General features: G+C 36.0%; 1 protein-coding gene across 1 annotated transcript; it reads right to left on the bottom strand.

Annotated features, from left to right (window-relative positions):
* Positions 1-2,803: 2,803 nt before the first annotated feature.
* LOC103705693 (uncharacterized) lies at positions 2,804-15,640 on the bottom strand. The gene is made up of 8 exons (XM_008789512.4): positions 15,351-15,640; positions 14,836-14,859; positions 12,490-12,595; positions 12,023-12,091; positions 9,172-9,665; positions 8,406-8,667; positions 6,391-6,599; positions 2,804-3,140 (listed from the first exon to the last, which is right to left on the bottom strand). The coding sequence occupies exons 1-8, from the start codon at positions 15,353-15,355 to the stop codon at positions 3,074-3,076; spliced, it is 1,236 nt and encodes a 411-aa protein (XP_008787734.1). The 5' UTR covers positions 15,356-15,640; the 3' UTR covers positions 2,804-3,073.
* Between the last annotated feature and the right edge of the window lie 1,409 nt (positions 15,641-17,049).

Raw genomic sequence — 17,049 nt, 5'->3', positions numbered from 1 at the left:
CGACAGGTCTGTCAAAGTGTATATATAAATCAGATAAGGCAACCCTGATCAATCTCATAGGCGAACCGGCAAATCAGACTGGGTTCGATTGGGTGCGGTCTTCCGAACCCTAATTGCAGACTAGATTTCTGAATCTTGCACCTCGAGTGAGTTGGCCAATAGGCTGATTAGACTAGCTAGTTGGATCGTATCTAATTAGTAGCATGGAAGTGTTTGGTTGCGGGATATATTACTTAAAAATTTAATTTTATTTAAAAAACCTGGTCTTTTATTTTTTTATTTTATTAGAAGATTAATAAAATTAAAAGTTTTAATTAGTTTTTTGAAATTTTTTATTATTCTTTTCTTTTTTCATGGATTTGCTGTAACCAAATATGCTAAGCGCGCTTTATTCTCAACCTGTGTTTTCTTCTACATCAATTTATATATATATATATATATATATATATATATATATATAAACCTAGCTCTTATCATTTGGGAGTTTATCAAGAAATACTTCTATCTTTTACTCTCCTATAAAAAAGAACCGCATTAGTATAGTGATTATCCCAAAGTAATTCTACGTTTTTGCTTTTGCAAGCTTATTAAAATGATTTTTCTGGGCCCCCTCAAAGCAAAAACATATTCGAATAGTTACATTAGAATAGTCTTCTCTGTTGTTTCTTCTAAGTGGTACTTTTGAGATACACTAAACAGGATCCAATTTTCAGCACATTCAATGAATGTGAAGAAAAGATTGATTATTGTGGTCCTATCTAATTCAGGTTCTCATTAATATAATTGTATTGATAAATATACTCACTGCTCAATGGCTTATGGACAATGAGTCAAGACCTTTTCCTTGCTTAGTCATGAAACCACTACCGAAGAAAAACTCTAAACTTATCCATTCAATTCTGTGATGATGGGCAAAAAGAAAATTTGGATAGCCTATATTATTTTTGACAATATATACTACAATACATGATAGTTGATTATTACAAGTCCCCCTAATTCAGACAATTCTATATGCCTGCAAATTTTGGTTTAATGTTATGAAGAATCCAGGTAATTACAAAGCTCAAATCTTCATATCGATTTGTCTGATTTTGATTAGGAAGAGGGATCTAACCAGATGGACAACTCTTTGCACACGAGTGATAATCACCAACATAATCACTACTTAAAATTCAATGATAATTACCTCGTCTGCTTTGCATTTCCCTTCTGAAGTTCTTTTTGGATCAAAAAATGAAACATATATTTATCCTCTTCTACAGCCACAGCAAATTATTACTCTAGCAAAACCCTTTGTAAGAAGAGCATACCCCAGGTAATGTTAACAAATTGTGATATATATATATATATATATATATATATATATATATATGTATGTATGTATGTATGTATGTATGTATGTATGTATGTATGTATGTGTGTGTATGTATGTATGTATGTATGTATGTATATCTTTTGAAAAGTTCAACTCCTCACATCAAAAACAAGAAAGAAAAGTTCAGCTCCTTTTCTTTTTTTTTTGCGGAGGGTTTTACGGCAGCTCATGTCGTTTATAAACTGTTGAAGTCATTTTATTTCAAGATGCTGATATAAATGCTGCTTTCCTACCGTTGCATGAAAAAAAGCCAGAAACTAAAAGGCATGGTGCTCTGCAGGGGGCTGCAACTACCTCCTCTTTAGCATTACATCCAAATTCATCAAACGTAACTGAAAAATAATTTGTTGACAGAAATGAAGGTTCTCAGAAAGCACGAGATGAAGCTCTCAGGAAAGGTTCAGTTAGCAGCTTCTTAAGAGAACCAGCAGACAAATACAAGAACCTAAACAGCTGTTTTTTTTAGGGGGGACAATTCAAAAATCCTTCATATGTTTGTTCAAATAATCATCATGATTATTACTCTGATTTAAAGCATTCATTATTTTCACATCCCCGACAAATTAAATAAATCAAGTGCATCTCATGTGCAGAAGACTAGTACTGTAATGATTACAATATGAGAACCTTTCCAGACATGCATACTTGTAATCCAAAGTCTTTTGAGTTGCAGTCTGTGCAGCGCTCTTTCGTCCATCTATTTGTGTTCTGGAGATACGTAATTAAAAATTATGGTATCAACCCTCGAGATTCTTCAGAAAGGAAACTGAATCCTTGCTCTCACATGCATTACAAGGTTTGATATTTCCTTTCAAACATGCTAGTTATTTAGTAGCCAATTGATTTTGCTTCAGTCTTCTATTTTTCTTCTCTGTAACTCACAATAATAAAACTGATGAACTACCATACACAAATAACTCATTTGATATGATAATGGACTTCGATTTGTATCTGGCTAAAAGGAGGAGTGGAGCCATCCTGGGTATGGATGGGTCCTCTCCCCCACGGGACTGGATAGGATCGGAACCCCTTTGAGAACGAACGCTGAGTTCCCAACAAAAATAATAGTAAAAGACAAAGCTTTGAGTGGAGAATAAAAAGACATCATTCATTTTTTCAAGATTATGAATAACAGTTTCGAAAAAGGTAGTTTATCATGGTAATAGATGTTACACAAGCTTTGATATGGGCTGCATTATTTGAGACTATTCTCATTTTTCAGTTCTGCACCTCGACAAGCAGAAGAGATATCAAAGCTTCGAAACCCCTTATGCCATCTGATGAGAATCTACGAGCACAAACTTCACTTGGATTCAATGAACTGATACTCCAAGGCACTGAGCAGGAGAAAAAATGCAAACTAATGACTCCAACTGGCTTTCGAATTCCAAGTGAGTGTAAAGGGCACAACAAAGATGGATGCTGGCATTATCACTTCTAAAACCCGAATTTAATTATTATTATTTCACACCAAAAGTCCTTTCAAAGAAGTTGATACAGCTCTAATGCAAGCAAAAAACTGAGTGTGCAGGCGCAGAAACAGGTGCCGGCATAACTTAAAATTGTGATGAGATTTATGATTTTGGCACAGATTACATGTTATTAATTTTACTTGATACATGGAGACCCCACAGTAAATAATTGGCAGCAGGCATAGATTGCTAGTCCCCTCCAACGTCACTTGTAGCCTTCCCGCATTCAGTCTTCCTCTTCAGCTTCCTCAAGCCAGTTAACAAATGGCTCCAGGGCTTTTACAAAAGTTTGCCTGCAACAAAATCACATGATTGTCGAAAAGAAACTAAGAGGAAAAATGAGAAATAAATAAACCAGCACAATAAGTACACCCAGTTATAAACAAAGAACCGATCCACCATCTCTTTCATATGTATCTCACCATCTTGTCAAAAAAAAAATCGAACAATATGCTTCTCAAGCCTTTGGATATTTTGCTAAACACTCTGTCCTGGTCTTTCTTTGAGAAAAGCATTTAACTTCTAATCTGATATTTTAGCCAAACGATTATTGCAGTTTGATAGCCAGATACTTCACTGTTAGAATCGTAATGGGATTTATATATCCAAAATTACATGTGGATAATATGTTGTTATTTTGAGTAAGTTGATATGTGGAATGAAGTTTTTGTTGTTACCGTACTTCTTTGAACCTATCCCTCTGTCCTGTATTGAAATATTCTATAATGTCAGCTGGTAGAATTTTCCAAGTCCACTACTGTGGGCTACTCATAGATCTTGATTGTAAAGTAATCATGAGATGTTGATAAATGGTGTTGATAAAGTAATCATGTGGTGTTAGCAAATGTTGTGAAAGTGGCCTTTGTTTTTTTAAAAAAAAATTCTGAAATAATTACAGCTTTGTTGCAGGACAAAATTCTGGAGTTGGTTTACTAAAAGCAAAGCTTTATAACCATAGTGAAGGTTCTTGCTTCCATCTTTTTATTTCCTCCAGCAATGCTTATTCTGTATAAATTGTTAGTTTTCCCTTCTATATTTCAAAACTTAGCACATAGGCCAACATTTCAATCCTTAGTGTTACATGTTAATTTATTATTTTCATTTTCTCAGCAGAGATAATTGCTCCATTCATGATCATTTTTTGCAATTCTAAGTTATGGTACGTTGGCTTCTTTGGAAGCTAAATATAAGATAGACCAGATGTACAAATTCCACTTACAAACTTATCCAATTTTACCAGTAATAATTTTCTTATTTATTTGGATGCACTATATATTTTCTCATGCATCATATGAGTCCTTTTGTTTATGATCTAAACCACATTTTACTATGTCAATATGCGTGCATGACAATGTTCTTTTTTTAAGTCAAAATAATCATCACCTTGACGGCATACAACAAACACATGACACATCAGTACATCCCCACTTCATAGTCCTGTTATTATTTATTTTGGAATGCCCATAACCCTTCACAGCATGTAGGATGCAAGTGGGTCAGGTTGGATTGAGGTTTTGCATAATACAATCCTAAATATCTGAACAGGGTCAAAAATTTGAACCCAAGCCTAGTCCATTTTCATATGTGTTGGATCAGGTTGGATGAGGATTATTTAATATTTTTTAGGTCGAATTGGGTCAAAGATAATCCAAAACCACAAGAGACTTGCACAAATTGGTAAATCATATACTAAATATATTATGCAAGAAAATAACATTTAAATAATGCATAGATAAAATCCAAATTTGTTCAACATAAGATAACTGCATATAAATTAACATCAAGAATACAATCTAGTTACTAACTCACAGAAGTTTAAAGAAAAATCAGTTTATTTAATTTGGTCCTTCAGTGATCCATTACACTTCTCAATAATCCAAAAAATCAGTTTCTTTAATTTGGTCCTTCAGTGATCCCTTACACTTTTCAATAATCTAATCCAAGCTAATTCAAATGACTTAGGTTAGGTCTAGACCAGGTTTATTTTTGGGTAGGTTGGTTCCAGAACATGTCCATCTAATCCACTTGCAGACCTAACTGCAAGCAACTGGTTTAGATTGTTTTGTCCCTAATTAATTGTAATTGCAGCATAAGACTTGGCACAATGGAAAGGTTCTCCCGTTGTGACCTATGTGTCACAAGTTTGAAACATAGAAACAGTCTCTCCGTATACAATGTAAGAGTTCATGCATCTAACCCTTTCCAGACCCTGCAGTAGTGGGAACCTCGTGCGCTCGGGCGCCCCTTTTTTTAATTGTAATTGCAGCATCATTTCTCTCTCAACACAAGGACACAGATAAACATATATCCGCTTTCGTGCTTGTGCGTGTAGGTATTGAGTTTATGTAAGACATTTTTCTGTCAAAGAAAAGCAACATTAAATGCTCCATACCACAGCCAGCAGTTTGACTTGGACATGTAAAGCATTAACTCAACCTAGTCCGACCCAACTTGACCCAATCTAGCAAACATGTTCCTTCCGGTATCCACAAGTCAACTACAGGGCAAGAAGCTTGCCTAGTTAATAGATCAGAGAAGGCTCATGTTGACGGTTATGAACTGTTAAGGTCTTGACATGGGAAAAAAGAATCATATTTCATATTTCTCTATAGAAACTACCTACATCAAACTCTCATATGTACACACTACAATTTATTTTGGTCTCTTAAAACTTGTAATGGAAGTTGCAAATAGGTTTGCTAAGAGAGATGCACAAATCAAGTGTGAGATTAAATTTGTAATCTAAATAATAAAAGGAAGGGAGACGACCATAGCAAACCTATTATTGAATTAAGAAACCCTAAACCCAACCCACCCTTCCATCCCCTCCATTGGTCCAACTGCTTTCCCGTCTTTCCCTTTCCTCCCGCCACCTCTTCTTCTCCTCTTGTTTTCCCTTTTGTCCTTTCCACTCCCCCACTTCAACTCCTTTGCCCACCCTCCACTGACTTGCAACTTCTTACTGGGTATTTTCAGTTTTGTCCCTCACACCATGTACTCCTCATACTGATTAATAAAGGTTGGGGGATTGGGGGAAGTATTTCGCTACTTCCATTTTCACTCAAAAAAAAGATATTTTAAGTTTTTTCTCTTGAGCTATATAACTAACCCACTTGGACTCCTCTCCTCCCATCCTCCACTGACTTGCAACTTCTTGATATTTTAAGTTTTCTCTCTTGATCTATTACATGTCCCCTTACATACACGGATGCATATAGAAATACATATGTAGATATACTAGCTAGTTTCTGAAGTTATTTTTGACCCCCACTTGATATGAGCCCGCACCCCCCATCCCGAAGCCACACGCTGCATATAATATTTAAATTATTGATGGAGGTACCAACCCTCCCCAATCCACTGCCATGCACACTCCATGCCAATTGGCTGGACACATTTATTTCCTTTCTTGTTCCCTTTGCCATTGCTAATTTACAATTTCATAGAGAAATCCTATGAGATGTAACAAGATAAATAATAATCTTAGTCCAATAATAACCAAAAAACTGGCAACAAAGGATTAAGAGAGGAATAGTTGCATACCTGCCCTTTGGGTTAGCACCTTTACGAAACCAGTGAAGAATAGTGTCCTCAGCAAGCACATCTAGATCATAAAGTGACCTTATGATTTCAGGAAATAACTTCATCAGTTTGGCATCCTCATAGCATTGGATCTGGACTTTGTACATGAGTTCAAGTTCCAACTTCCCATTAGTACAAAAAGCATTCAAAAGTTTGGCCCATGTTCTGACCTGTAAAATTCTCACAAGTATGAAATCCTAATAAAATTCATTTTGTCGTGTAACAGTTTTCTTCATCTAAAAATTAACCCATAACATGGACAGGAAAGAGCTATGCAAGTTTAACAATGTATATCATCCTTATTGGATTGTAAAGCCCCAAAAATAAAATTTCATGGCCTTGATAACCATAGAACAAACTAGGAGTGCATTTATTTACAAAGTTCATAAACAATATCCATTTGCAAACTTATACAAATAATATGAAAAACAATTAACGAATGGCATGCAGTACATGGATAAGCTGTAGTTGGTAGGTTATTATACCATCATCCCCCTCCCCTTCTTTTTCTTCAATTAAAAAAAGAAGAAGGAAAAAGGGTTCAACACCATAAAGATGGATTGATCATGCTATAGATTGTAGATTTATCGATAAGAAGGGAAAAATGCAAGAAAGGCAAGAAGCACTACATCGCTAGACTGATCATGCTGTGGACGGTAGATTTATGGACGAGAAAGGAGGAAAGCCTGAAAAGCAGCATAACAAGTTGATCAATTCAAAAACTTAATAAGCGATCAAGGTCGTAAATTTGCTAGAAGTGCCAAAATGTTGAATTGTCCATGGCCACACAGATTAAAGCAGCATCACAAACACAAGAATTTACCGACATGGGTAAATGGGTCGAAGAAATGTGATGCAATAACAAAGTTGAAACCCAAAAACATGGGACCACATAAGGTGATATGATGCTAAGTTGCTTCCAATTGAAGCAATATGGAAAATGAAGCACAATAAGTCTAAGTGTTCCAAAAAACCCTTAAGATATGGTTCATGAACCAAGAAAATCCTTTAAACTAGTGATTGGAGCAATATACGATGAAATATCAGTGAGTCATGCTGCTAAGGTTAGTGAAATTGTGCCGAACCGGCCGGCTAGGGGTGTATTAAACCGGACCAGTCGATTACCAACATGGTTCAAGCAGTCGGTTTTAGGATATAAACGCTTCGCCCCTCCTCCATTCAAAACTTCTCCCCTCTGTTGGATTTCAAAACTCTTAATCCCTGGAGCCCTCCATCCCTGTCAAGTTGACAACACTACCATATGATGACGACGAGGTCCCGACCAAGTAAGTCTCTTTCTCCCCCCGTCTCTCTCTGTCCCTATCGTCAAATCCGGAGCTCTCGAAGCTCCCCTACGATGGGTTGAACTTCTCTCCCCCCTCTCAATCTCTCAGTCCCCATTGTTGAATCTAGAGCTCTTGAAGCTCCCTTGTAACAGCCCGAACCTCACTCTCCCTCTCTACCCCTTCTTTCCTCTCCCCTTCTCTCTTTCCTTCTTCGCCTCTCCCTGTTTCTGTACACCCTAGAACGGCATGGTGTGGACTCGTATCATACCAAATCTCTCACCGATTGGTACAAGCCCAGGTACCGGGTCGGTAGACCTTGCTCATAGAAAGCTAGCAATACCAAGTGATGACTTTAGAGGTCAACTTGTATAAGAGCAAGCATAAATACATGCATACACATACATACAAGGTAATGTCGTACCATACCATACCGTACGGTACCAGAGGAGCCATACCGGCACTCGATACGCCGAACCGGACACCGTATTGGGCATAGTAACACAGTAACAGAGTGGCACTAGCAAGAAGCCTGGTTGAGATGACATCCGTTGCATAAACATATATATAGACATATAGATAGATACAGATATACATTATGCGCTATCATTAATGGATTATTAAATGTGAGAAGCTACCAAGAATCTACTGAATTTTCACTAAAGAAAGTTACAAGTTAGGAAGAAAAAAAACCTGGCGAAGAGCAGCATTTGCGTTTTGCTGTTGGTTTTTCCCAGACCATTGAACAGCATCCATTAATACATCCCACAAAATGCGTACAACCTCAACATCAGGCAACTTAGCATCTTTAACCTGTTGTTTTACAGTCTCTATAACTTCAGATATATCAGTCTCTTCTGCAATCTGGGTAGTCAATGCTGATTTCATTTCCTTTAGCTTCACCTCAAATATTTTCTTCTCATTGTATTCAACAAGAGCTAATAATCCTTCTTTTCTGAAAATATGAAACATGAAGATTATAATGTAAATGGAGAAACACTCATCGACGAAAAAAGTAAAATGGGACACACTGAAAGAATTAGTAAAGTTAAATCCTTCCTCCACCCATGCCTCATCACTATCAAATTGGAAATGACCTAAACACTACTGGAACTTTAAAAGGCACAGTAAATGCTCCCAGAACACAGTCTGCTATTGATAATATATGCCTGAGTTGTAAAGCATATTAAGACATGACCCCATAGCAAACAAGATATAGAGAAGCACACCGCTACATGTAAACAGAACAAAGGGCACCTTAACATCTAAACATCACATAATAAGATGTTCTATAGTGCCAATAATCTCTACATTATCTAATTAAGGGTACCTTGCACATGTCAAGATTTTCAATAGGTGCACATATCAAGATTTTCAATAGGTAACTAATAAGTACACTTTAAAGTATTGGTTGAACTTTTTAAAGATAAAGAATATCTGATGGAAATGGAAGACTTACGTGAAATGCTCAGAAAAGCCCTCGGCAGAGCGTTTTGCAGTTGGGAAGAAATCAAGGAGATTATCCTCCATTTTACCTCGTTTCAAAAGCAATATAAGATCATCTAGACTGTTTTCAATCAGATATTCCTTGAAGAAATCAGTAATGAATGAAAGAACTAGCCCCTTGGCCACAAGATTGTCCTTGAGCAATGGCTGCAAGACAGTCTCAGGTGGAAGTCCTGATAGCTTCTGAGAAAATGTAAGGGCTGTGAAAATAGCAAGCTTCTTTCTCTCATTCTCCTCAAAAAGCTCCAAAGACTGTAAGAATTTCCGCATAACATTTTCAAGACTCTTTATCATAAAGGGCCTCCGACGCAAGATTTTCTGTATATAGAGAACAGATGGCAAGATAGCTTCACGTTTAGGCTCACAATCTAAAACAGAATAGGAGTGTCTTTCTCCTTCATCTGGCTTTATTGTGCCAGGCTGGGTACGGCCTCCAGTGAAGACCACCTGCAGTCAAACATGATAAAATTAGAATTTTGATGTTGATATGGAATTCACAAAATTTTGGATATGCATCAACTTGATGCAAAATCAGAGTGAGATAAACATTTTAACTGATGACATACTTAAGTCCAACAGAGACACATGGCAGGAGATATTGCTTCGTTACTGCCACAACATTGATATCTAAGCACTAAAGAACTCACAACATCCCCCAACCTAGAATCAACACAGCATCACCTTTGCCCAACATGTGGCTTTCCATGTGGTGTAATTTAAAAAGATCAATAGATTGCAACAAGGAACTAAAGTTAGCAGTATATGTTAATAAAGATTTCAAAGTAAAGTAACATCTCTTCATATGAAATAAAAGTAAAATCATTCGCCACAGCAAGCATGCATCAATCTATTGCAATAAAATCCCTTTAAGTTGACTGAACTTCAATCTCCGTTATTAGATTTAATCATATGGCTTCACTGTGACCTGTAAATGGAAATCATTATACTAAATGCAAAAATAACTTAAACTTAGTGCTGTGCAGAAGTTGCATAAATCTGAACTAAGTGATCACCTCCACTATATTTTTAATATGACCGGCAAAAGAAAGCTTGCTGTGTTTGCGGTGATGGTGGTTGACATTGTTGACATGCTATAATAAAGATTTTATTTGGCAATCGATTAGAGAAGCCTATAGAAAAATTAAAAAAATTGTAGAGAAATTCAATAATAACTGAATAAGTTTCAATAATTCAAATAACATTATGATTATACTGATACTTGAAACTCTGCACCAACTGTGGCATATGATATTTTACATAGTCAGCCTCAACCGTATATAGAGTACTCCTAAGTCCTAACAGTAAACTGGCATGCAGCTTGTCACAAGCTGACTATGATAACAACCTCCAACATCAAATGTAGAGTTAATCAGGCTCATGAATTCATGAAAATGCATGAAATTAGTAGTGATATTCATTGAATTCACTCAGTATTGTAAACCTTGTCACCATATTAGATGATCTTAGTCTAACAACTTCGCAATGTTATATTATGAAAAAAATTGCAGTCGGCCATGATTACATGTTGAGCCTTCCCGTTTTGTTTTTGACCCAACTTAATGCATAGCCTTCCTCATTTGTTTCTTTTAGAAGACCTGGTTGGGCCAATAAGGGTTGGTTGGGTATAGACTACAACCCGATTTTTTGGATCTTGATTGGAGTCAAATAAGTAGAAAGAAAATGGGTTGCTAGCTGATTTCTCTAGAAGATCTACTTTCTGATTAAAAGAGCCCTAGTTTACTTGTAGGGAGAGCTAAAAAGTATACAATTAGGGATTGACGAAAACAAATACATAATTTCTTTTGCAAGAAAGGATTTCTTGTGGCCAGGTTGGCGCCTTCTCTCTTTTCTATTTTCTTATGCAGGTCAATCTATTCAACCCAAAATGTTGAGAATCCCATACCCCCCATGTTTCCCTACCACCAAAACTGTTGGGAAGATTTTTATACGCCTTTTGTTTGACCTGATTTCTGCTATCTCATTTACAAATTCAGGACAAAAAGCAATCCATAAACCTCCTAATTTAATCCTTGCAGTAAGTCCTTCCACGTATTGTATGCTATCCATAATTGGTCCCACATCCTCATCCCATCTTTGACTTCTCTCCTTTCATTTTCTTATCTTTCCTGAAATATTTCCCAATTTTTATAGCATTTTTAAAGCTGGAAAAACCATGTGCAATCAAAATTAGGCTTAAATGCTGCAACATACTAATCAGAGGTTCTGGATCTCAGCCTTCATTTTTTCCCCAATAAAAAACACGTAAGACAAAGATGAGTTCCAAAAAAGTTCCTGGCAAATTGATACTGTAATGACTATGTACCCCAAATCTCGATTTTTACTGAGATCAACCAGCAAAGGCGGAAAAGAGGAAAATTTTTACTGGTTGTCATTGTTTTATTGGTTTTGGTTCTACAGTGATATAGCATGGATCAAGCTAAATCTTCAATGCATGAATATATGATTATATTTGAGTGAGAGTATGCCAAACCTTTTCTAGTAATGTTCATATGCCTTTAGTATTCAAATGGACAGTTTAACTATTGATTTAATTCAAATAAATGCTTGCAACTATCCATGAACTCTCTGACAGTTTCTTGAAAGAAACTTCATTTCTTCATACATCTGCATCTCACTTCTAAAAAATTCACAAACTAACAAAGTAACTCTGTAGAAAATATTGTCAACTACTGCAAAAATCAGTTCATGTGCATTTACATGCATGCACACAGACATGCAAGCAAGCACCTGAAAAAACCAAAGCAATTACAACACATTCATAATAAAGGAATATCTCGAATTACCTCAAAAAAGGTGTCACCATATCGTGAGAAGTTAAGATCTGAAGATTCGATGCTTTTGGCAACAAGTTCCTGTCAACAACAAGAACACAGTGAAACAACAGGAAAGACCACTTATTGACCATTAGATGAGGATGCCGATCAGAACTAATTTACATTCAGCAAACAATTAATCAATCTATTCCAACAGTACGTTGCCAAAGCAAGCCCGTGAGAATTATCTAAACCAACGCACATGCATAACTAGTAAAGAAAACCTACTGTGACAATTAACTAAGGAAATCTCCATAGATCATTTCAGAATTATCCACCAAACTATTCACAAACTTCTATATAAACAGAAAACTAAAGGAATTTTGCAACTTTAAAAGCTGAGCCACAACAAAATTAGTATTTTCCATTCTGCTGCTTATTTGTGCTATATTCTCGTAACAAGAAATTGAAAAATAGTTCAACATAGGAAGCTTTACCAGATCACCATCATTATCCAGATATATCTGGACCACTGCATCCGCAAAAGCTGCAGGGTCCAAAGGTGCAGCTATATTCCGTTTGCGGGTCTTGATCCGTGTACCTCTGCATGAGAAATTAGTATTAGGATTAGTTTTTTGATAATGTATTACCAGCATCCTGAATAATATTAAATTCTAAAAAAACAAAAACAAAAGACAGCATAGAACTGGGAGCATCTCACATGGCTACTAGCCCATAACAAAAGATGCAACTAATATTACATCACTAGCAAATAACCTAGCCTACAACCAAAAGATACTATCCAATAGACTGAGAAAAATAGTACAGAGAAAGATAGTCGTCACTAGCATCATGGACATATGGACACTAATTGAAAAAAGATATATGTAAAACTTATTTATCAAATCAAAAAAAAAATTCAGCAATTAAAAGGATTTAGAGAACTGCAAACTTGCAACTCAAGATATTAACTCAATTTTTGAGTATAAAAGATTAAGGTAGGAATTTTACACAAAAAATCCATTTTTGTAAACACAAGACAATTTTTTTTCTTTTTCTTCTTTCAGCAAAAACAATCCATTTTGAACATCTTTGGATCATAGCCATAATGATCTAGGATCTTATCCAAAAAGCCTAGTCAAAACTAATCTAGGTTCCTTGGCCTTACATAAATAACTAAGATCTACACAATTCATAACCGAGGTAGGACTAAATACATGCCCACACAAGTCCCCACAATAGCCCTAACCAGTAAATATTAAAAGAACATTTGTACATGGGGCCCACCCTATATTATATGTGCATTCACTATCAAAATGTGAAATTTAGCTAAATGTGTCCGTGCATTTAATTGTAGGGGTGTAATGGTTTAGTGAAGTCCAAACCAGACCATTTCTGCAAAAAAGAAGAAGAAGAAGAAGAAAAGCAAAGAATAGAAAAGCAAGAAAAGAAAGAAAAGGAAAGAAAAGTGAACCATTTTTAAAAAATAAAAATTAACAGTCTATGTGGATAGTCCTTCTAGATCCATAGGAAGACCCCCAATATTAACACCACTAAGTTGATGGATGCATTTGTTTTCCTTTTTTTTTCATAGATTTCTTCCCCTAGTGATAAAATAATCTTCAAAAAGCAAGACAACACTTGAAATTTCATCAATGTGAAGAATCAAAAAATCTACCTTCTTAAAGCAAAATTCAGCAAAACATATTTGTTCTTGAATCCATGGAATAAATGCCTAAATGTCAAATTTTGCTTAGCAAATGCACATGGTTTTGGATCTTGCTAATCCACTTGTTAATTTTTTTTCGTGATGCCCTTCAAAGATTATTTGCTTGTTACTGGAAGATAGTTATGAAACCATTAGGAGAACAAATATATTCATCACCGAGTGCTCATGTCAAGGGATCTATCTTTGGAGCCTCTCATATAGATGACCCTAATCATGACTTGATGCGGGAGTAGTACAATTTAAAAAAAGGAGATAAAACAGGATACATGGAAATCAAATCATCAAAAAATAAAACTGGCATATTTTAAAGAGAAAAGATGCTAATATACATTTAATTATTGCAATGGATTGTAATCCATTATTCATTTATTCCCTTATTATCAGCCACGTGTTTCTTAAAATTATAATAGATGCATCTAAGAAGTTAAATCAGAATAACTAAATGAAAGGGCCATAGTTTAATAACTATGACAGGTTTGAGATAATTGATAAGTTCAAGAACCAAGAACAATGTTGAACATCTAAAGTTGTTTAAGAATGCCTATGGCTAGAAATTGTCGAAAGATGCATGGAAGGCCCAAAAAGTCGATAACAAATGGATGTAGGTTTTAACTATATGAGGAGATACAAGAGAATTTAATGTCCAATGCCCAAGAAAACCTTTTTCAGATATTGGTAGAGTCATATATAGATAGAGTCAACTCATCTCTACGTATGAAGATATATAATATTTTTCCTTTCAAATAATTAACTAACATTAGGCACTTAAAGTCACACTAACATGATTTGGGAGAATCATATAATGAGAATGGACATAAAAGAAGGATAATAGGGGAACAAAATGTCTTTCCCAAAACCTAATCTGTTTGGATGCCTGAAACACTATCCCTTGGGGTTATTGGATTCATATTCCCTCACGTCCATCAATTGTATCAACCACAAGAAGGTAGGATACGAATCAAAAATTACAGATACAGCTAAATTAAAACAATAACCATGCAAAAAATGCTTCTCCAATCCCATATCATGCAGCAAATCATTCAAGTTAATTTCTTTTAAAGAGGAATATATGTAATAACATGTAGAAATTAAAGGAGAAAAAAAGCCAGCGTACCCGAGAGTAGGTTTCTCCTTGGAGCTGCGCAAGGAATCAAAAGAAAAAAAAACTGTCAACATGCAGTGTATAAATAATAAATAAATAATGTTTTTGAAGTAGTTAAATCAACCAAAATCGGATCTTTGTATCAAAAAATTCCAACAAGTCAGCCAAAACCTCAACTAAAATAAAAGAATATATCAAGAAAATCCTTTCTATCCACAAAATCTCACCCCCGTACCGAATCAACAATCATCTCGCAATCAGATGCCATCAGCACGAATAGAAAACAAATCCGAGTCCTCAAACACACTAAATCCACCAAGATCGGATCTTTCTCTCAGGAAAACAACTCCCCAGATCCCATCAAAAGCTGACACAAGACAGATCTATAAACAAAGAACCGAAGCAGAAGATCTGCCTGAAACCTCAAGGAAATCTAAGAAAACGAGAGAAACGAGAAACAACACCAAGATCGGCACAACTGCGATAGATCAAAGACGAAAAGAATAGGAAATTTTATCTAATTTTACCTCATAAACCAAGACTGAGAGGGCTCAAGGATTCAGGGACGAAGAGGCGTTGAGACTGGTAGCTTTCTCTAGGGCTCGAAGAGAAGATAAGCGACAATTAACAAGCGGCAACCGGTTGCTCATATATATATAGAGAGGGATAGAAATGGAAATAAAATTGCAAATGCTTGGGCGAAAGAAAAGAGGAGTGGAAAAAACGATGGGGGATCGGGAATTTGGGAATTGTTGGGCCCTCACTCGCGGCGGAGGTTAAAAAGAGGGATTCGAAATTCCGGTGCTCACCCTCCACCGTCTAATCACCAAGTGGGACCATTCTTGTAGGTGCGTTGATGGACGAGATTCTGGGTAGTACGAATCTTGGAACATCGTGCTTATGTGGGCATCATCCACCGTTCATGCCAATGACGCGGTGCGGCATGTACCCACGAAAAACTTCTCAAAGCTCGCACAAGAAAAAATCATGTGAAGCATGCTTCCTCCTTTGCCACGCCTTGTACAATATACATCTTAATGTTGGAACCTAAGATCATTTTGGGACAGAAATTCCCTTATTAATGCATTCTGTTTGTTTTGTAATATTTTAATAAAAATAAAAAACTTGCGATATATATGTAAAGAGTTGAGGTTATTCGTATGTCTACATCTTTTTTCTTGCTCGTTAATTTTCTTTTTATCTATCTGTGAAGCTTTTCTTCTCCTCGGAATATGTATTAGGTTCTGGATGACTAATTTGTTAGATATGCATTATCTAATCATTGATTGTATTCCCCTTATTATCATAGTTTGAAAACTATATATCGATTTACTTAAAGGTATGTATTGGATTGTTGCGGGTATGTATCAAAAAAGCTTACAATATGTGTAAAAACTGACGAGTGTGTATCATCTGATCATATACTATGTATTGGTGAATATGATGTATATACTTGGAGAGATATATTGGTCATTGAATAACTAATTTGCGAGGTGTGTATCACCTAGGCACATAATATATACGGATGAATACCACGTTCTGAAAATTATAAATTAATTTACTTGAATGTGTGTGCTGGCTAACAGTTGGGTATGTATCCAAGAAACTTATAGCATATGTGAACAAACCATCAAATGTGCATTAACCTTAACCTTTGTATCACATAACTCCAAGTTCTGTATTTGAAAATAAATACAAAACTTTTGTAATCCTCTAAATAACCCTGCTATTTTCTATTAAGTTACGAGATGGACAGAATCTACTAGGAAGCAGAGATCAATCCCAATATGGCTCTCGAGTTTCCAAATTTTTAGGTAATGTGGCAAAAAAGTAAGCCCGGTCGATATGATTTTCTTTGTATGCACATGGACTTTTGTTTCGTATAGACCTCATGGGAGGGGCGGACTCGGGTTAAATCTTTTTATGGCACGCGTGTTTGTTGGGCTATCGAATTCAGCTCGAGGCACTGAGATTTTTGCTATGATGCAATGATGGAAACTTTAGCTGCTAGTCAAACATTATGCTAGATTACAACAAAGTTGAGAGATTCATCTCATGTCCGAAACTTCGTGCATGTCCTTCCTTCTCACATCCACTCTTTCGAGATACCAGGGACCATGGCACCAAGAACCAAAAACTCTCCTCCTCCTCCTCCTCCTCCATTGCAACTTCGATCGACGATGCTATGACCCATGAGGTCATCATTGATCACCCCGTTGAACGAAG

This window comes from Phoenix dactylifera, chromosome 12 (genome assembly GCF_051530095.1).
Source record: "Phoenix dactylifera cultivar Ajwa chromosome 12, Ajwa_hap1_PhDact_Kaust_v1.1, whole genome shotgun sequence".
Lineage (NCBI taxonomy): Eukaryota > Viridiplantae > Streptophyta > Magnoliopsida > Arecales > Arecaceae > Phoenix > Phoenix dactylifera.
The sequence above is the reverse complement of the archived record's forward strand: the minus strand, read 5'-3'. Positions and strand labels throughout refer to the sequence as shown.

Coding starts and splice junctions, on each gene's coding strand:
- LOC103705693 (XM_008789512.4), bottom strand. Junction 12,596..14,835: donor AAGGAGAAACCTACTCTCGG/GTACGCTGGCTT, acceptor TTTCTCATGCAG/AGGTACACGGATCAAGACCC. Junction 9,666..12,022: donor ATGGTGACACCTTTTTTGAG/GTAATTCGAGAT, acceptor GTTTGACTGCAG/GTGGTCTTCACTGGAGGCCG.